General features: G+C 51.3%; 2 protein-coding genes across 4 annotated transcripts; one reads left to right on the top strand and one right to left on the bottom strand.

Annotated features, from left to right (window-relative positions):
- Positions 1 to 158: 158 nt before the first annotated feature.
- Arl16 (ARF like GTPase 16) lies at positions 159 to 2684 on the bottom strand. Its single transcript, XM_034506414.2, has 5 exons — positions 2531 to 2684; positions 2350 to 2408; positions 1817 to 1930; positions 1045 to 1160; positions 159 to 880 (listed from the first exon to the last, which is right to left on the bottom strand). Exons 1-5 carry the CDS (start codon positions 2589 to 2591, stop codon positions 709 to 711), a joined length of 522 nt encoding a protein of 173 aa, XP_034362305.1. The 5' UTR covers positions 2592 to 2684; the 3' UTR covers positions 159 to 708.
- Positions 2685 to 2782: 98 nt separating this feature from the next.
- On the top strand, positions 2783 to 20135 carry Hgs (hepatocyte growth factor-regulated tyrosine kinase substrate). 3 transcript variants are annotated; one of them, XM_034505856.2, is made up of 22 exons: positions 2783 to 2933; positions 4204 to 4288; positions 4737 to 4812; positions 5156 to 5248; positions 6663 to 6786; positions 7751 to 7803; positions 9119 to 9187; positions 9860 to 9984; positions 13947 to 14025; positions 14105 to 14203; positions 14328 to 14423; positions 15141 to 15179; positions 15263 to 15406; positions 15496 to 15555; positions 15922 to 16132; positions 16419 to 16591; positions 16666 to 16806; positions 16885 to 17059; positions 18708 to 18841; positions 18934 to 19053; positions 19173 to 19259; positions 19559 to 20135. In XM_034505856.2, exons 1-22 carry the CDS (start codon positions 2897 to 2899, stop codon positions 19661 to 19663), a joined length of 2325 nt encoding a protein of 774 aa, XP_034361747.1. In that variant the 5' UTR covers positions 2783 to 2896; the 3' UTR covers positions 19664 to 20135. The 3 variants fall into 3 exon arrangements, with proteins under 3 accessions (XP_034361747.1, XP_034361749.1, XP_034361748.1); XM_034505858.2 differs by having other exon boundaries at positions 2790 to 2933; positions 16885 to 16993; XM_034505857.2 differs by having other exon boundaries at positions 2790 to 2933; positions 15925 to 16132; positions 19559 to 19806.
- Positions 20136 to 20705: the final 570 nt, after the last annotated feature.

Below are 20705 nucleotides of genomic sequence, written 5' to 3'. Positions count from 1 at the left end.
GAGTTCTCTGCATATACACCTGCATGCCAGGAGAGCACATCAGATCTCAGTATAGTGAGCCACCATGTGGTTGTTGGGAGTTCAACTCAGGGCCTCCGGAAGAGCGGACTGCTTTCAAATGCTGAGCCATCTTTTCAACTCAAGACAATTTTTTTTTCCCCCAAAGATTTATTTTATGTATGTGAGTACACTGTAGTTGTCCTCAGCCCTCATACCAGAAAAGGGCATCAGATCCCATTACAGATGGTTGTGAGCCCCCATGTGGTTGCTGGGAATTGAACTCAGGACCTCTGGAAGAGCAGCCAGTGCTCTTAACCACTGAGCCATCTCTCCAGCCCTCCAAGACACGATTCTTATTAACTTCATTAACTTTATATTTTTGTTCTGGGCAACATGGTCAGGCTATCAGGAACTCAGAAGGGCTAAACTACAGCAAAAATGACCTGGGCTCCGTGCAGTCCAGAACCTTCAGCAGGTCCAGCAGTTACTTGGTGGGAGCCTTGGCAGACATGAGGACACCTGGAGTCTGCCTCTCTGTCTTGGGTCCACTGTTCAGAAGTGGGAAGACTGGTGTGTGCTTATTCACCGGTCGCTGCTCAGACCCTTATCATGGATACACTGGGTAGCCTGTTCCTACCAAACACCTCAGGCTCTCATGCATTTGTCTCCTGGCCCTGGCTGGGTCAGCCATCCTTCTCTGTCTCACAGTCAACTGCTGTGCCTGTGTTGATTCTGGAGCCAGAGCAACACTGCTGCCAAGCCGGTGCCGGTCCTGGCACTTATTTCCACTGTGGTGATGTTCTGCTTGGCACAAGCAACAATGTCCGGAAGCCTGATCAATGACTTTATTTCCTCCATGGTCATGTAACAGGGTAGGTCACTGTAGGTGAAGAAGCACTTGGTCAAACTGGTGCCCGCCACAAAGTTGCCCTACCCCCCCTGCTGCACCTCCCAGCTGCAGACCCCATGGTCTTGGCTATACTCAGGTAGAGCAACCCCTTGGGATACCTTGCCCTTTATCGTCCCCAGCCCCTAGACCCATACATTTTATTGAAGAGAATGAGGACCGAGGCTTTTGCAAGTTCTTCTGCAGAAAGGAGACCCAAGAGCTGCATGCAGGACGCAGAGAGCTGGGTGGGGTTCGAGGCATCCATCATGAACTAGGGAAGAATGGAAAAAGTGCTACAGAAGATGGTTCCGACCAGGGCTCCACCTTGGCCTTCCACAAGAGCACGGGGACAACTTTTTTTTTTCAAGACAGGGTTTCTCTGTGTAGCCCTGGCTGTCCTGCAACTCACTCTGTAGACCAGGCTGGCCTCTGCCTCCCAAGTGCTGGGATTAAAGGCATGTGCCACCACTGCCCGGCCTCAGGGACAACTTTTTAAATTGATTTAAATTTAGGATGCAGGAGTTTGAACCTAGGGCTTCAAGTGTAGCAGCTAGGGCAAGCACTCTCCTAAGCTTCATGTCCAGCCCCAGAGTGGTTTTTAAACAACAGGTTTTGGAAACAGCCAAGGAGGAGTTGTACGAGGACGACTGGGTGTTACTGGTATCTTTAAGTACAATGAAGTCTACTTGTGGCCGTCAGTTCTACATCCCATAATTTGGTGCCTCTTCTATGGGTAGGACCGACCAGAGGGATGTTAAAATGTTGGCCATATTCAGGCATCAAGGGATAGAACAAGCAGTGCCTTCAACAAGCCTCGTGGAGTTTAAGACCCCCCAAACTCTATCCCATACAAAGCATGGCCGATACTTGATGGTTCAGGGAGACAGACAAAACTGCCCCCAAAAGAAGCCTGAAGTATTAACCCACCAAGAGCGAATGGCAGTTTCCATAGTAACTGGACCAGATGGGGCTCATGCATCCCCCGAGCTCTCGGATGGTGATCTTCCTGTGGGCCACGATGTCTGTGAGGTTGGTGCCCACCTATGGGGGGAAAAACCACAATGCTCAGAGACCAGCGCAAGCGGTGTGCCGTCGTGACCTTCTGGATGGCGGCTCCGCGATGTGAGGGACCCCACACAGCCAGTGACAACTGCTCAAGCAGAGCTCTCGCTACCCAGAAAAGCAGCTTTCTGGGACTTCAGGCCAACGTCAACCGTAGAGATGGGCCCTGAGAGTGACAACGGAATGAGTCTCTTCGGATGGGAGAGAAAGGTGCCCTCGGGAAGGTGGGCTTCGGGTACCCTGCACTCAGAAGTCCAGTGGCGGGAGTTCCTCTGCCGAAGGCAGTACCCAGCCCACTGACCACAGGCACCGCGGCTTTCATTAGGAGAGGCCTGAGGCGCTTTGCAAGCCTCAAAGGTAACCCATGTTGGTCAGACCTAAGAGAAGCGGACACCTACCGTGGGCCGCGTCGGTGGAGGGTCTCCCAGGTCGCCTTTGCCATCTCCGGAGCTCAGCTGTATGGGCAGTCAAGGGACTGAGCGTGGCAGAGGGCGGAGCTCCCGTGATGAGCAACCCCGGTGTGTCCCCTCCCCGCCCAGCCTGGGAGCCCCCTCCTGCCCACTCGGCGCGGAAGGATATTCTGCAGGCGTTTCACCAGCAGGGTCTTTCCGACTCCAGCAGCCCCTAGCAGGAGACACATCCCTTCGCTGGTCCACACGCTTTATCCTCCGAGCTAACACTCCGCGAGGCCCGCCTCCGCTTAGTTTTCATTGGATAGATCTCCCGTCCTGGCTGTTTATTGGTTAGTCTCAATGGGCTGAGCGGTCCAATAGGCGCTCAGAGTCAGTGTGCAAGCGCAAGGCTCCCCCTTGGAGCAGGACTCTGGGCGGTGCGGAGACGTTGCGCGTGCGCGAGCAGAAAAAAGAAAGGCGGAAGCGGAAGTTGGGGGGCGCGTCAGCTCCGAAAGAGGGAGCGCCTGCGGCGTTGGTCCGGAGTGGGGTCGCCATGGGGCGAGGCAGCGGCACCTTCGAGCGTCTCCTAGGTAACGCGTCCGCCCGCCAGCTCTAAGTCAGCTCTCTCGCGCATCTGCCAGATGCTGCCTCCGTAGGTCTCAGGAGAGCGGGCCGGCCACCTAGTCCGGCCATCGGCCTCCGGGGAGCACTGCACGGTTCCCGGGCCTCGGGTGTGGCCGCCCAGGCTGTGCACTGAGTCCTGGGGTTCCAGTGAGGAATGCTCTTTGGGAGTCCGCGACGGACCTCTCTTCCTCTGGGTCCGACGGTCCTGAACCGATTGGGCCGAAGTCCTGAGTCATGAAGTGCATGACTCAGATCTTAGCTTCATGCGGGTCTCAGACCCCAATACCTGTTGGAAGGGTGGAGCCTTCTTTAAACCTTTTGAGCTCCTTGGGGAACGCTTCCTAGAACCCCAGTCAGCTTCTTGAACTCTGGTAGTGCCTGGCGGTTTGGGAAGACATTTTTTTTTCCCTGATTGTTGAGGGTGCTTGTTGATCCTGTCTGAGCTTCCTGGACAGTGTAAATTTTAGGAGGGAAAAATGAGCTGGGCTTGCACGTACCATTCTCTGAATAGAAGTGTTGTGTCCAGGAGCAGGCTCCATCATAGGTTGCTCATCTGCTTCTTTCTGAACTGAGGTTTTCAAAGGGGATCTTAGATGGTGAGACATTTTCTTTACGCTCATATTCTGGGAGGTTTGGCATTCCAGGTATGAATCCAGTAACTTGTTGAATCAGTAGTGAAGGTGGTGTGTCTTGGTTTAGCTCACTTTTTAAAGAGGGAGGTGATCGGAGTGTGAAGAGGTGTTGGCTGGGGTTTAGTTTTGCTCCCTCTGCTTGACATGGAGAAGCTGTCACTCGTCTCCCTAGAGCTTGCTAAGGGACCCAGTACATTACCCCAGCTAAGAGATAATGTGAAGGACAAAACTTGTAAATGATGGGACTCTGAAGGGTCAGGTGACCCTGTTGAGACACAGCAGTGTGTGTCCTTTCAAAGTGCCCAGCAAACTGTGACATAGGTCATTCATTACCCTCTAATTTATCTTTAAAGGAGATGCAATTAGTGCCCATCTCATGAAATTCTGTGGGGATTGAGTGAATTCAGAGCTTGACGTGACAGCTGAAAAGGAACAAACATAATTTCTACATTGTTTGCTTTGTGCATGGGAGGATGCCATTTCCGTGGTTGTCAGTGTACTTCAAGAGGATTGACGGTTTAAAATGAGGGGAATTGTTGACTTTTTGGAGCCACCTCGGAAACATAGCACAATGGACCCTTTGAATGGCATCTCTTTCCTTTAGACAAAGCCACCAGCCAGCTTCTATTGGAGACAGACTGGGAGTCCATTCTACAGATCTGCGACCTGATCCGTCAGGGGGACACACAGTAAGTGAGGAGGGCCACCTCTCTTTTAAGATTGAATTGGTAACATGAGTTGTTTATCCTGGCTGTTTTGATATCTTGGGACAATTAAAGCTGTACAGTTTGGAGATAGTTAGTCTTACTGATATTTCCTTGAAGGTCTGAAGGGCCAAAATGGTGGCTGGCATATACTTCAGTTGGTAGATTATTTGCCTAGCATGTATTAAGCCTTGGGTTTCATGCCCTACACAGTATAACCCAGGTCTGATGACTGCTTGTAATGCCAGTCCTTGGGAAGTGAAGTCAGAGGGATAGGAAGTTCAAGGTCTTTCATTTGAGTCCAGCCTGGGCTATGAAAACCCCTATCTTATACATAAAGAATTATGGTGGAGGGCTTTCCTCACCTAACTGAGACGTTTCCAGTCTCTTTCTGCTGTTACTAGTACCCTCTCCCTTTTCCCCCCCCTTTCAGAGCAAAATATGCTGTGAACTCCATCAAGAAGAAGGTCAATGATAAGAACCCACACGTGGCTTTGTACGCTCTGGAGGTAACGGCCCTGTGCTGCTGTTCTCTCTTCAGACTCAAGGATCCTTACCCTTCCAGTGTCAGGCCTCCACATAGCAACCAGCGGATCCTCTAGCACTAAGTACAGTTGTGAGCGCAGCCACTGAGCCTGACCACTCATGGGAACAGGGGGAAGCACAAACGATGCCCTTCTAGCTACAGTCCACACACCCCTGAGGGATGGGGTGTTATCAGGGCCTGTAACCTCTCTTTGAGCTGCTGCTTGGGGTTTCTAACAAGTTGGGTGGACTCAGAGGTCTGTCTTCCAGCAGGAGGGGCCCTGCCCTGATCAGGAGCTAGGCCTTTCTTTTCCATGGTGTTTTCAGGTGATGGAGTCTGTGGTAAAGAACTGTGGCCAGACAGTCCATGATGAAGTGGCCAACAAACAGACCATGGAAGAGCTGAAGGAGCTGCTGAAGGTAGGTGTCCCGGGAGTCATGAGCGAAGGTAGATTCGGGTATAGTGCCGACTCTTCTAAGTGTTTGTGGCCAACTCCAGCAGGTGGCGCAGTGGAGTTAGAGGAGGTGAGGGTAGGAGTGATGGTCATTTACTGTGAGTCTAGCGTAGACCCAGGCAGAGACGCCTCCAGGCTCACATGCTATTTCTGCAGGATGAGAAAGACACTTCTTCTGGGACTGGGGCATGCAGCTGAGCTTTTAAGGGCAGTAGGTTACATGCCTGTGGGCATAGATGACCGTGGAGCGAATGTGTGACCACGAGCTTGGGGAAGACGTTCAGAGCAGCACATTCAGGGATGGGAGAGACCTGAGCAGAGGAGGTCCAAGTTGAGGTCTATCTGTGACAGAGTCAAGAGGGCAAAATGATTGAGCAAGGAGTTGCCCAAGGGAGAGTGGAATTCACACCCTTCAGCAGAAGAGGGAATGCTCTCTGGACCCATGTGGGATTGTCCCCAGGACCACTTAAAGGATTGTGATATGGATGGTGATACAGCTGGATTGGACAAAGCCATGCCGTTCCCCATTCATGGAACCCAGCATCAGGGTTTGGTCTCACAGGAAGCCCCAACTCATGCTGCCCAGAACCTGTCTCAAGCACTGAGCTGTGAGCTCGGATTTAGATCAGGGCCAGTTTGTTGCAAGATCCTAGCTGGAAAAAGCAAAGTGTTAGGAGCCCTCCCTGTTCTTGTTTTGGCACACTGTGTTTCACTGTGCTACAAGTGCACCAGGCTGGTTTGCTCCTCTACTGGAGGGAATTCTTAGAGGGAAACACAAATCCCAGTGTAAAGGCCCCTGTATCCCTCCTTGAAGCTACTTCATCCTATATCATCCCAACGTAATGTGCCACAGCCTCCCTCAGAGAGTGCCAAGCATGAAGCTGGACTGTAGCTCACAGGGCCTGAGCCCACTGTGGAGAAACATCTGAAGAGGATATCTCCCTGCCCCCTCAGATGATGGTAGAGGGAGATCTGTAGTATCTGTATCTTCAGACCCAAGGCAATGCTAGTCTTGTCTTCCTAGTGCCTTTTGTAGAGTTTAGTTGTGGACCCCAGAGAACTGTGTTACTGGCCAGGATCCCTGGCCTGGACAGATGGAAGGAGGCATGGTTGTAGATCAGGAACATGAAGCAATGTTGCCTCTGGGAGTCCCCTGTTTTTTTGTTTTTTTTTCCAGGATTAAAAATTGTGAGCCTGAGCAAGCACAGACACCCAGGAGGGTCACTCCGGGGATTAATTGGTGCCTGACAACCCTAGGAACTCCCCCCTGCCTTTGCACTAGTTGTCTCTGCTCGGGGCAATTGGTCTGCTAGACTGCTCTTCCCTCTGCGATCTCAGACACCTCCTCAGCCCTCCCCACTTTTCTTCCTGCTCCACAGAGGCAAGTGGAAGTTAATGTTCGGAACAAGATCTTATACCTGATCCAGGCCTGGGCACATGCCTTCCGGAATGAACCCAAGTACAAGGTGGTCCAGGACACATACCAGATCATGAAGGTAGAAGGTAAGTTAGAACAGCCCCAGGCTGAGAACATGGTCACTGGGAGCCACAGGTTTGTCTTCCCACAGCTACACTAGATAATCTCAGTTATACAGGCAGGGAGGGCAGACCGCTCCTCCCTGAGTGATTGACAGTGGGAGTGAGGTGGTGGTCTTCCCTAAACCTCGGAGGGCTCCGTGGAGGGAGGTCAGGCTCTGCCAAGGTCTTGCATTCAGAGTGTTATGCTTCCTGGGGCCAGTGCAGGACGAGCTGTCAGGGAAGACCTCGCAAGTCAGTACGGTGGATTCTAGGAGTTCTGAACACAAGGAACAGCCCCAGGGCCTTGACACCTTTTTGATTTCATTTGTTTTAATGTGTGTGGACGCTTTGCCAGTGGTGCATGTTCCTGGACCATGTGCATGCCTGGTGCCCTGGAAGGTCAGGAGAGTGTTGGATCTCTGGGACTAGAATTACAGACAGTTATGAACCACCGTTTGTGTGCTGGGAATCCAATGGGTTGGTTGGAAGGAACAGCCAATGCTTACCCACTGAGCTGTCTTTCCAGCTCTGCCTTGGCACATTTACTTCAGTTCAGACCCTGGGGTCTGAGTACGCTGGACCTGCTGTAAGTCTAGAAGAGTGCCTCACACCAGAGGAGAGCAAGGCCAGAGTGCTGGTGTTGTGTGCGACGACGCACTGGCGGTGTTCCTCCGGCGTCACTGGCAGGTTTTAGGCCGGGCCAGGGAGGCAGACGGTCTTTTATTGCCACTGTCTATATTTCTTGACATGTAGCAGCCCAGAGAGCTGGTGGGTTTAAAGAGAGGGGTCATGGATTAGGATGCTCCGGTGACACCTGGTTGGGCTTGGGTCTCAGAACTCTGGGTATCCTTTCCGAATCCTGCCAGTTCTGTCTGATGAGGCAGAGGTCAGGGGTCAGAAGTGGTGACTAGCAAGGCACCCAGTAGTCACAACTCCCTTCTCTTCCCAGGACATGTCTTTCCTGAATTTAAGGAAAGTGATGCCATGTTCGCTGCTGAAAGAGTGAGTCCTGGGTCAGCCAGTGCTGACTGGCTTAGGAGCTTTAGGGAGGGGGAGGGAGGACCTGGGTCAGCCGGTGCTGACTGGCTTAGGAGCTTTAGGGAGGGGGAGGGAGGGTCTGGGACTCTTTCTTGTTTGGGGTTTGGAAGGGTGGTTCATGCCTTTAATCTCAGCATTCCAGAAGAGGAGTGCCACGAACTCCTGTGCTAAGTTCGTATTGAGACCCTGACTCAAAAGAAAGTCAAGCCTGGGGATTTAGCTCATTGTAAAGCTCTTGCCTGTCAAGCACACAGTAAAACAAACAAACAAACAAAAACCGAAAAAAAAGCAGTTAAAAAAAAAGCTGCGGATAACCTGAGGTCAAGATGAAAAAGTGCTTATGGTGCCTGTGGGTGCCTGTGGGTGCCTGTGCCACTTGGTTCACATGACTAAAACAAGTATGATTGGGGGTAGAACCCCTGCTGGCATGTACACGGCTCTGAGTTTTATCTCTAGCACTGTTCTGTTTGTTTTTGTTTGTTAAAAGCCGTGTGGTGGCCTTTGCCTTTAATTCTAGCCCTCCACAATCAGAGACAGGCAGATCTCTCGTGTGTTCTAGACTAGCCTGATCTATAAGTTTTGTCCTAGACAGCCAGGACTACACAGAAAAACCTTGTCTTGAAAAAAAAAAAAAAAGAAAGAAAAGAAAAAACCCACCCCTCCTCCCCCCAAAAAGAAAGGAGGGAGCAGTTTGTTTATTTGTTTTGGGGTTCGGTTTGTTGGTTGGTTGGTCGATTTTTTTATTTGTTTCCTTGATACAAGATTTCTCTGTGTAGCCCTGGCTATCCTGGAACTTGCTCTATAGACCATGCTCACAGAGATCCCCCTGCCTCTGCCTCTGAGTACTGGGATTAAAGGCATGCACCACCACACCTAGAGTGAAGTTCTTCACAAAGCCCTAAAACTAGGCTAGTTGCAATGGCATACACCTTTAGTCCCGGGATCTCAGAGGCAGAGGCAGAGGCAGGTGGATCTCTGTGGCCTTGAAGCCAGCCTAGTCTACACCGTGAGGTGCTAAACCCTGTCTCAAAATTCTGCATCCACAAAATTGGTGAGAATCAGGGTTCTACCTTTGACCAGAAGTCTGTCTGGAGGAAGTTTCTCTTTGGAGCAGTTTAACCCTGGGCCATGTGGTTTAGGCCACATAATTTGATGGTCTTGGTCCAGGTACTCTAGTCACATTGGGACCATCTCTGGGAACCTTTCCTATTTGGGACATGGGGTAAGTTCTGTTTATGAGTACTTGGGAAGGAAACGTGATCATGACTGTTGTCCCCAGGCCCCTGACTGGGTGGATGCTGAGGAATGCCATCGGTGCAGAGTACAGTTTGGGGTGGTGACCCGCAAGGTGAGTATCCTCAGAGACTTGGGTTTCGGTTCCATGCCCCTACCATCTTCACAAAAAGCAGTGCTTTTTTTGTGTGATCCTGTCACTGCTCTAACCTAATAGTTTGGGAAGCAAATCCAGCTCAGAACTATGTAGTGCTTGGGGCGGGAGCTGGGTGTTTGGCCTCTATGATGGTCAGTGTCCTCATCTGAAGTTTACCTGATGAGCAGGGCCCAGCTTCACCTTGGGGATCTGAACATCCTAAGCTTAGGCTGAGTCAGGGTCACTCTAGGCTTTCTTTAGGATAGGCTTTCTTTAGGATTGGGTAAAAACTTATTTCTAAGGTGCTCAGCTTGTTTGGCCACCGGCCCCTATAGCCCCATCTCATTTCCCGCCTGACATTTGTGAATGTGGGGCCTGCAGGGTCTAAGCAACAACACTAGGGTCCTCTGCATATCCAGGAGCCCTTGCTTTTTCAGAATCAGCACCTGTTTTCTGTTGTTTATTTTTAATTCCTTTCCTCCAAATGGTGGCTGAAACTGAGTTTCCTGCAAGTCCCCCATCTCTCTGTTCTATTTGTCCTTGTCCCCATCCCTGCTCTTGTTCTTAGCACTAGCCATGGCTGCTCTGGCTGGTGGGCGGGCAGGGTAGTCATAACCGATGTCACTGGACCTGTCCTGCTCTGTCTCACAGCATCACTGCCGAGCATGTGGGCAGATCTTCTGTGGCAAGTGTTCCTCTAAGTACTCCACCATCCCCAAGTTCGGCATTGAGAAGGAAGTGCGTGTGTGTGAGCCCTGCTACGAGCAGCTGAACAAGTGAGTGTGCACTCCATGGCACTCTGATGCTTCACAGCTACAGGCCTCAGAGGCTTCCAAAGCACTGTCAGGAGGGCTGGGGGGCAAACCAATGCAGCCATACAGGCGACTCCAGCACCCCAAACACTGGGACCGGGTGGCCAGGGTGCTGTGGCCCCATACTCTAGGACAGGGAGTGCAGGGTGATGTGGCCTCACACTCTAGGACAAGGTGGGCAGGGTGCTGTGGCCCCATGCTCTAGGAAAGGGTAGACAGGGTGGGCAGGGTTACATGGCTCCACACTTTAGGACAGGGCGGGCAGGGTGATGTAGCCTCACACTCTAGGACAGGGAGGGCAGGGTGATGTGGTTGCACAGTAGCTCAGACTCCCTGGGCCAGTCACCGGCTTTGAATTGTTTTGTTTAAATAGGCTCTTGCTTGGACTTGAATCTCCTGACTTAGCCTTTCAAATTCTGGAACTTTAGACCTGGCCCACACATTCTGTAGTTTGGATTGGGAATGAAATTACAAGCTTAGTATAGGGGCACACACCTTTAATCCCAGCACTGCAGAGGCCGAGGCAGAGGCAGGTGGATCTCTGAGTTCAAGGCCAGCCTGGTCTACAGAGCGAGTCCAGGACAGTCAGGGCTACACAGAGAAACCTTATCTCCAAAAAGCAAGTGTAGTGCCAAGATGTGTGTTTACTCATGTGCATGAGAGCATGTCTGCAAGCTGTTCTCTTGGAGTTTTCAACTTTGGTTTGTGTTCCTGTGTCCACATGTGTCCATACGAGTTTGTGCTCTAGTCTGAATTTGAGGTGGGGAGGACAGTTGGGTATGACCATCAGTGCTGTGGTTAAAGCATGGATTTTTCCTTTAAAAAAGAGCATGTGTACATTGAAATCCGGATTATGCTTTATATATATGGCCCTTAGCCCTACTTTGTGGAGAAATCTCTGATCTATATATATCAAACTGGGCCTTATTGCATGTGATGGTTTGTATATGCTTGGCCCATGAAGTGACATCATTAGGAGGTGTGGCCTTGTTGGAGTAGGTGTGTCACTGTGGGTGTGGGCTTTGAGACCCTCATCCTAGCTGCCTGGAAGCCAGTATTCTGCTAGCAGCCTTCAGATGAAGATGTAGAACTCTCAGCTCCTCCTGCATCCTGCCTGCCTGGATGCTGCCACGCTCCCATCTTGATGATAATGGACTGAACCTCTGATCCTGTGAGCCAGCCCCAACTAAATGTTGTCCTTTATAAGAGTTGCCTTGGTCATGGTGTCTGTTCACAGCAGTAAAACCCTAACTAAGACAGAAGTTGGTACCAAGGCCTGGGGTATTGCTGACAGACCTGACCATGCTTTTGTTTGGAAGAATGTGGATTTGGGGACTTTGGATTTGGAAAGCAGTGGAATGCTTCAGATGGGGCTTAATGAGCCATCCTGGTAGGGATATGGAAGACTTGGTTACTGAGAGTGATTTGAATGAGAGGACCTAGATCAAGCGTCTCAGTGGAGAATTTCAATGTGTGGCCTAGGGCCTGGTTTTGTGGATTTTGGTGAAGAATGTGGCTGCTTTTGCCCTTGTCTGAAGAGTCTGCCTGAGGCTAAGGTGAAAAGACTCAGATTAATTGCATTGACAAAGGAAGTCTTAGAAATGCCTATCATAGATTTTGTTCTCTGGTTAAGTCTCATGAAGAACATTTTAAACAAGTGTAGCAAGATGAGAAAGGAAAAATATAAAATATATGGTTCAAGTATTAAAGGGGCACCAGGAAGTGAAATGGAGCTGAATCCTGTGTTCAGGAATATTAAACTGAATCAAGGGGGAAGTGACTTTGGGGCAAGATCCTTCCCAGCTAAGGTTAGATCCGGGCATGGTGGTGCGCACCTTTAATCCCAGGAGGCAAAGCCAAACAGATCTCTGAGTTCAAGGCCAGCCTGAGACAGAGCAGGTTCTAGGTGAAGAAAAGCTTAAATTCAGGCGTGGTGGTACATGCCTTTATTTCCTGTAATACAGGAGACAGACAGATCTCTGAGTTTAAAGTCAATCTCCAGAGCAGGATCCTGGACAGCCAAGCTTAGGCAGTGAAGGAGTTGGAAAAGAGGCAGCTGGTGATGATGCAATAGAACAGGGGCCACGTTCCAGTCCCAGCAAGCAGCAGAAGTTGGGAGCTTCAGCCATGTGGCTCTGGGTTTCTCCTCAAGAGGAGAAGGAGACTACTGGGGCAATTGATGCTGGTTTGTTGGAGCTAAGAAATTAGAGATGATTAAGAGGAGACCAGAGACTGGCATCTCTGAGGTAAAATTTTCTGGGAAGTGTTTTCTAAGAACACAAAGAAGCTATATTCCAGAGATAGCCAAAGTTGTACCTCGTGCTGGAGCCGTACTTGGTAATGTGTAAGAGTCACCTAGGTGGTACTGGTTTTGAAGGCATGAAAGGGTCATGAAGAACAGCCGAGGCTTGGCACTGTGAGAGGCCATGGAAGGCCGTTGGTGAAGGTGCAGCCTCAGTTGTAGTTGACAGCCAGGACTGAAGGGGTCATGCAAAGGAGTTGAGGCTTGGCACCATGAAGAGAGCCTATGAGAGGCTATTGGTAAAGCCTAGTTGCAGTGGAAGACCCCAGTGTATTAGAGATGTCAGTACCATGGGGGTGACCCCCGAGAACAGCAGCAGTGGTGGAGTGAATCAACCTGAGCTTAGAGTGCTACACAGGGCAGACTGGAGAAGTGATGCCAGCCCTTTGGAGGAGCCCAGAAGCTCATGTGTGGATCCCAGACATTGGAATAAGGAACTGTAACATTGAAGCTGCCTTGGAGACCCCAAGATGTAAGAGATGCCAAAGCTGTGGGCTGTCTGCTGAGGAAAGCTGCTAACAGGGAGTGGAACCAGCCCAGGAGAAAGAAGTTAGTTGGGAGTCAACAAAGATGAAAAAGGAGCTGGAGCTCTGAAGACAGACAGCTTTGACATCAGACATGGAGATGCAGAGTTTGGAGATTGGATGAATCTCAGAAGAGACTTTGAACTTTGGACTTTTAACATTGTTGATACTGCTATAGACTATGGGGGCTTTGGAAGTTGGACTAAATGCACTTTTTATTATGCTGTGGCTAGGTATGGTCCCTGTAGACTCAGTGTTTGAACATACCCGTGGGGCCAGGGAGTGGAATGTGATGGATTGACTGTGCTTGGCCCAGGGAGTGGCACTCTTAGGAAGTATAGCCTGGTTGGAGTAGGTGTGTCACTGTGGGTGTGGGCTTTCTGACCCTCATCCTAGCTGCCTGGAAGTCAGTATTCTGCTAGCAGCCTTCAGATGACGGTGTAGAACTCTCAGCTCTGCCTGCCATGCCTGCCTGGATACTGCCATACTTGATGATAATGGACTGAACCTCTGAACCTGTAAGCCAGCCCCAATTAAATGTTGTCCTTATGGGGCTGGCGAGATGGCTCAGTGGTTAAGAGCACTGACTGCTCTTCCAGAGGTCATGAGTTCAAATCCCAGCAACCACATGGTGGCTCACAACCATCCATAATGAGATCTGATGCCTTCATATGGGTGTCTGAAGACAGCTACAGTGTACTTACACAAAATAAATAAATAAATTCAAAAAAAAAATGTTGTCCTTATAAAAGTTGGCTCAGTCATGGTGTCTATTCACAGCAGGAAAACCCTAAGACGCTGCCCTTTCTGGCACCTTCTGAGGGTCATGCTGGTCATGGTAGGCGCAGTAGGCAATTCATAGGTGCTATAGAAAGCCCCTTGCTCAGCCCAGCCAGGAGAGGGACTCAGTTAGACCAAGTGACCCACTCACGTTCTGCAGCTGGCTGAGGCGCCAGGGTCCCTTCTGCTATTCTCTGGAGGGTGGGTGTGGAGCCACATGTCGTTGGTCCTTCATTGTCAGTCTGTGGAGATGGTGTGAGCAAACCCCTGGAGGGTGGTGTCAGTGCATAGCTGCTTACAGTGTCTCATTCTGTCTGCAGGAAGGCAGAAGGGAAGGCTGCCTCTACCACTGAGCTGCCCCCAGAGTACCTGACCAGCCCCCTGTCACAGCAGTCTCAGGTACAAGTTCCCTTCTTGTCCCTAGAACCTTTTCACCTCTTCCCTGGGGCCCTTCTCACTCTCCCCTGTCTGTCCTCAGCTGCCCCCGAAGCGGGATGAGACAGCCCTGCAGGAAGAAGAGGAGCTGCAGCTGGCGCTGGCTCTGTCACAGTCAGAGGCTGAGGAGAAAGAGAGGATGGTAAGCCATGAGGCCATGTGACTTTCCTACTGATGGAGGACTCTAGGCTGCAGAGGTTTGTGGAGGCTCAGCTCCTTAGCCTGTGCCACATGCACCTGTAACTCTGTTCCTTGTTCTGCCTCAGAGACAGAAGTCAACATACACAGCGCATCCAAAGGCAGAACCCACGCCCTTGGCTTCATCTGCACCCCCAGCTGGTAGCCTGTATTCCTCGCCTGTGGTGAGCCCTTTCAGCCAAGCTGGCTTCTCATTTCCAGGGATCACCAAAAGTGTCCTGTTGGTTCAGGACTTTGTGGTGGTGTACTGAGGATGCCTAACATGGCATCCCCCTGCCAGGGAGATGAGTCCCTTCCACACTTCCTTGTACATTTTAAGTACAAGACAGACCTGTTGTTCTGTCTGGGTGTCTGCTTCATTCTTATTTCTGTAGCTAGGAAGTAAAGATGTAGCGGAGTTAGAATTTCATCTGGAGGCTCTTCAGAGCTCGCTAGAGTAGCCAGCCACAGAGGGGACCTGGAGCTAGAAACAGCCCTGGGCCTGCTGGTGGAGGAAACTTCCCTCCTTTCTAGATCTTGCGCAGGGCTCACACTAGGGCTTCATTAGAGCTCAGCACAGAGTTGGTGCAGTATTGGCACCATCCTAAGGAGCCAGGTTAACCTGGCCAGTGCTGCCCTGTGCCTTAACAAAGTTAGATTTTGGTAGTACATGATAGTCTCATAACCGAGGTTCTTAAGATTTTATTGCCAAAAGAAAGTGGATGCCTGCCACAAAGGGCTTGTGACGGAAAGGACTGGCAGGTGCCAAGACAGGTGGTTAGAACATGGGCCAGCCCTGAGATCTGCTGACACTTGGTGCCACTGGGTCCCTATCTGAAAGATTGCTCGGGATCACATCACTTCACCGTGTGGCTGCTCAGACTCCATGCTTGTCTCCCCAGAACTCATCAGCACCTCTGGCTGAGGACATGGACCCTGAGGTAAGCAGCAGTCTCAGCGACTATTCTCTCTGCTCCCTGGCTCACACCAGGGCTGCCTCATCCCCTCCTTTACTGCTTCTCAGCTTGCAAGATACCTCAACCGGAACTACTGGGAGAAGAAACAGGAAGAAGCTCGGAAGAGCCCCACACCATCTGCACCTGTGCCCCTAACAGAGCCAGCTGCCCAGCCTGGCGAAGGACATACAGCCCCCAACAGCATGGCAGAGGTAAGAGGTTCCTCTGCACTCTTGACTGTCAGTCCCTTGGGCAAAGTATTAATTAATTAGAGACCCTCTGATCCTCCAATCTCTTCCAGGCTCCTCTTCCTGAGACAGACTCTCAGCCCATAACTCCCTGCAGTGGCCCCTTTAGTGAGGTAAGCTGTGCCTTCTATCCTGGTTGTGAGGCTGTGTCAGAGAAAGGAGTCTCCAGGCTCCAACTGCTCTGTGGACCCCAGTGTTGTACAGCGGCTCAGAGGAGACCCTCCTTGTCCCTCAGCTGCTGACGTGTCTGCCAGTCATACCCAGTCGTGGGTGGATGAGAGCCTTGCTCTGTGCTTTGTGTGCAGATCAGGCATGTCATGTGTCACACATGAATGACTGGGTCCTGTGTCCATGTCAGGCTCTGGACACGGGGCAGCGCCCGTCTACCAGCCCGGAACCTTTGCGAGAATGCTTCCTAAGCTTGACAGGCGTAGCATTCGCCCTGCCGTGGTGCTCAGCTACCCACTCTGTGTCCACAGCAGTACCAGAATGGGGAGTCGGAGGAGAGCCACGAGCAGTTCCTCAAGGCTCTGCAGAATGCCGTCAGCACTTTTGTCAACCGCATGAAGAGCAACCACATGCGGGGCCGCAGCATCACCAACGACTCAGCTGTGCTGTCACTCTTCCAGTCCATCAACAGCATGCACCCTCAGCTGCTCGAGCTGCTCAACCAGCTGGACGAGCGCAGGTGTAGGTGCCCTGTGCCCTCCCTCCGAGGGTCACTCTGAGCTCCATGTAATGGTTCAGCTAATGATCCCCAGGGCCCTGGGACACCCAGGGCTCCTTGCCCATACTCCATTGAGCCTCTTAATTTCTCCACAGAGTGCCCATGGGAGGTGGTCCCATTGGTGGGGCCTGCTCTGCTCCTTTCTGTCCCCAGTCCCAGGGCCAGCAGCTCTGCCCAAAGAGAACAGAGGCCCACATCACCTAGGCCCTCAGCCTGCGAGGGGTCTGAGCTGTCCTATTCTCCACACAGTGTACTACGAGGGGCTTCAGGACAAGCTGGCACAGATACGTGATGCCCGAGGGGCTCTGAGTGCCCTGCGTGAAGAGCACAGGGAGAAGCTGCGCCGGGCAGCTGAGGAGGCTGAGCGCCAGCGTCAGATCCAGCTGGCACAGAAACTGGAGATCATGAGACAGAAGAAGCAGGTATGGCACCTGATCCAGCATGTGGGTAGGGGGCGGCCCAGGCTGGCCTGACCACTGCCTCTCATTCACTTCAGGAGTACCTGGAGGTGCAGAGACAGCTAGCTATCCAGCGCCTGCAGGAACAGGAGAAGGAACGGCAGATGCGCCTGGAGCAACAGAAGCAGACGGTCCAGATGCGTGCCCAGATGCCTGCCTTTCCCTTGCCTTATGCCCAGGCAGGTGCTGCCCACCCGACCTTGCCCGTCATAGGCCAAAGACACCCCCTCTGACTGTTGGCTCTTTTTTGTCTCCAGCTCCAGGCTATGCCCACAGCTGGGGGTGTGCTCTACCAGCCCTCCGGCCCAACCAGCTTTCCTGGCACCTTCAGCCCAGCAGGCTCAGTCGAGGGTTCTCCAATGCATGGTGTGTACATGAGTCAGCCAGCCCCAGCCACTGGCCCCTACCCCAGCATTCCTGGCACCACGGCAGGTAACCTTGCCAGTTTACAGAAGATAGTGAGAATAACATAAAGAACTTAACACATTTTCTAAGTGACTATTTTTCTAGAATTGTTTTTTTCTAGAATTTTTTTTCCTATCCATATGGAAACTCATGTATATACACACACATTTCTTACTCTCTTCTAGGGTGAGGGGCAGGTAAACTCCCTTTACCCATAATGCATTTCCAAAAGTCAGGATGTGGTCACAGACAGGAGCCACTGCATCACAGCAGGTCATTACCATACACAGCCCCAGTAAAGACGTCTGTGCTTGAGAAAATTCCCTTAAGACTGTCAGCCGGCCTGGCCCATAGGACAGGCCTGAACACCTCATGACCATTGCCCTAAAGTTGGCAGATTGTCTTCAGTTTGATTTGTCTGGTGGTTCTACTTACTTAGGCCACACACTGCATCTTTAGTCGGGAAGGCACAAAGCACCTTGAGAGTGTGCGTCTTGGCGCGGCCCACCCCTCTGTACTGTCATCAGAGCGGTGGGCTGGGAAACATTTTGTTCAGAGAGAAACAGTCTTTTTACTGTTAATTGATTTTAGTTTTTTGAGACAGAGTTTCTCTGTGTAGCTCTAGCTGTTCTGGAACTCGCTCTGTAGTCTAGCCTGTCCTCAAACTCAGAGATTCGGCTGCCTCTGTCTCCTCGGGGCTGGGACTAAAGACCTGTGCCACAGTGTCCCAGCAGTCTTATTTTATGTTTTGCCTGTGTGTATCTGTGCACCACGGGTGTGCTGGGCCTCGCCCACAGAGGCCAGAAGAGGCTTTGGATACCTGGAAACTGGAGTTTCAGATGATTGTTTACCACCATATGAGTTCTGAGAATCAAATCTGCGTCCGCTACAACAACAAGCAAGAAGTGCTGTTGACTACTGAGCTGTTTCTCCAGTGCCTGAGTTTGTTGTTTAAAGATCGTTTTGTTCATTTCCTGAGACAGTCTCACTATGTAGCCCTGGCTAACCAGAAACTCATAGAGATCCACCCGCTTCTGCCTTGTATGCTGGAATTAAAGGCAGGAGGACTCCAATTTAAGACCGAACAGACAGTTAAGGCTTGGGTTCTTAGGGTGTGTTTACAGTTTGTAGGTTACTGAGGACCTTGTGGTGTGTGTATGTGTGATTTGCAAACGAGGTTCCCTCCAGTGTTTCTTGTTGTGACAGCTTGGTGGCCTTCATTATCCCAGGTGCATTGCTTCATTTCTGTTACACATTGTCTATTCTGACGTGTTAGCCTGGGCTACTGTAGGACAGGAATGTTTGCCTTCCTTCTGTTTTCTCAGGTGTGAACTACGGGCTTGAGAAATTACTAGTATCAAATCTCCCTAACGCCTTCCCTTTAGTCTGACTACCACTTGTTTTAAAACAGTTTGAAGAATGCGGTTGTAGCTCAGGTAGCGTACTTTCCCAGCATGTCCAAGACCCTGGCTCAACCCCCAGCACTATGAAAACAAAAAAGAATGTGGTTCCTTTTTTCTGCTTTTTTTCTCCCATAGGACCCAACTCCCCACACACATGGCTTTACTTTTCTTTTATGAAGATGTGAAACATATACTTGGTTTCGAAAGTTACATCAAAAGGAGAAACCCAAGAGAGGGTGTTCTCTTCTACTCTTGTCATTTTGTTGCTACAGATCCCAGCATGGTCAGCGCCTACATGTACCCGACAGCTGCCCCCGGGGCCCAGGCTGCCCCTCAGGCCCAGGCCGGGCCCACCGCCAGCCCTGCCTACTCCTCTTACCAGCCCACTCCAACCCCAGGCTACCAGGTACGTGGGTGGGTAAAGTGTCCCCTTGCATCTGCACCCAGCCCTTGCCTGTTGCTCGTCTGCTTCCTCACCTCACCCCCTTCCTTTCATAGAATGTGGCTTCTCAGGCCCCACAGAGCCTCCCAGCCATCTCCCAGGCTCCACAGACCAGCAACATAGGCTACATGGGGAGCCAGCCAATGTCCATGGGCTATCAGCCATACAACATGCAGGTAAAGAGACCTAGTCTTCACTGTGCATGGAGGGCTACCACAGACAGGTCCCACCAGGAGGGTCTGGTTCTCTCCAGCCACAGATTACTCAGTGTTGGGCTCCATCTTACTTCCCACAGAATCTCATGACCACCCTTCCAGGCCAGGATGCATCTCTGCCAGCCCAGCAACCCTACATGACAGGGCAGCAGCCGGTGTACCAGCAGGTGAGCCATCTCCTGGCCACTTGCCCTTGGACAGTTGGCATCCTCTGATCCCCTGCACTAAGTTTACACCTAGGGGCTTTCTTAGCAGACAGAAGGATGACGTGCCATTCAATGCATGTGTGTATACATGCATGCACATTGCATAGGAAACAGGTTTACAAGAGCTCACAAGTGTCATTGCATTGTTGGTAACAACTTAATTTCTACTCTGTGCTAAGGGGAAGCTTGTTCCAAGCAAAAGTTTGTGTTTGTGAAGGGGGTGATGAGCAGTGATGAGCCTATCTGCTTTTTCTCTCCAGATGCCACCCAGCACTGGCCCTCCCCAGCAACCTGTGGCGCAGCCACCACCTACACAGGGGCCACCAGCCCAGGGCAGTGAGGCCCAGCTCATCTCCTTCGACTGACCCTGAGTCTGGCGCTCACCATCCAGAGTAACACTACAGTTCACCAGAAACCACTTAGATGTCTAACTAGCCGTTTCCTCCCCTATTACTGCCCTGTAGTGTCCCTTCTGTGAGCAAGGGTTGGGCCTTCACCCTTCACCCTCTTCCCTGTCCTCAGTGGTCTGGCTCCTGTCACTGGTTCCCTGCCTTGGTCCTGATGCAGTCCGACTTCCCTGGGGACTGGGATTCTGGAGGGCAAGTAGGACCTTCTCTGGAGAGTGCCAGCTGTGTTGGGGCAAGGATGCTTAGACTGGCCGAGAGAGCACGATGTGAACTAACTTCCTGGTGTCCAGGCATGGCCTTGGTACCCAGAAGAACCATGTGGCTCCTACACAGCAAGGGTAGAAGCTTCAGGCATCTCTGTCTCCCCGCTCCTTGGATGTCATCTCTCCAGTGCAGAACAGTGAAAATAAAATGTATTTCAAAACTCTCATGATTGTTTGTTCTGGCAGCAGGCTGTGTTGGACCAGTACTTTAATAGTCTACATCTGTTGTGGAGTTTACTGGGTACTTGTTGAGAAGCTTTGGATTTTTAACAGTCTCCGTCCTGGTGGGGCCTCTGCATTGACTCTTCTGGTGCAGGATGTATCACCAGGCAGTTGTGAAAGGGTGCAAACGCAGGCTTTTTTTGCAGCCCAACTGCACTCAGGATTACCCATTAGTGCCGTAATGGGTCTAAACCATTGCTGAAAGTTTTAGCTCTCAATAAGTCACCCTGGAAAATACAGTTCAACCTGACTTCGGGTGAGGACATTCAAATTTTGCCCTTTCCCTCCTGGCTAAGCGCCCGCCTTAGTATACACTCAAAGGGCCGTTCTTTCTAGAACAATGGGTCAGGCCCTTCTCTTAGGCTTAAGAGTACTGGACTCCTCAGGTTGCTAATTTCTTGGACCACTGAGCTGAATTCAAGGGGCTGCGCAGCGAGTTCCGTAGGTACGAGGCGCCCACTGCTTCCCTTGGCGAGACAAAGGCACGCCGCTCAGGGTAGGTGGAGAAAGCGCCA

This window comes from Arvicanthis niloticus, chromosome 6, assembly GCF_011762505.2.
Source record: "Arvicanthis niloticus isolate mArvNil1 chromosome 6, mArvNil1.pat.X, whole genome shotgun sequence".
In the NCBI taxonomy this organism is placed as follows: Eukaryota; Metazoa; Chordata; class Mammalia; order Rodentia; family Muridae; genus Arvicanthis; species Arvicanthis niloticus.
This window is presented reverse-complemented; position numbering and strand designations above follow the sequence as displayed.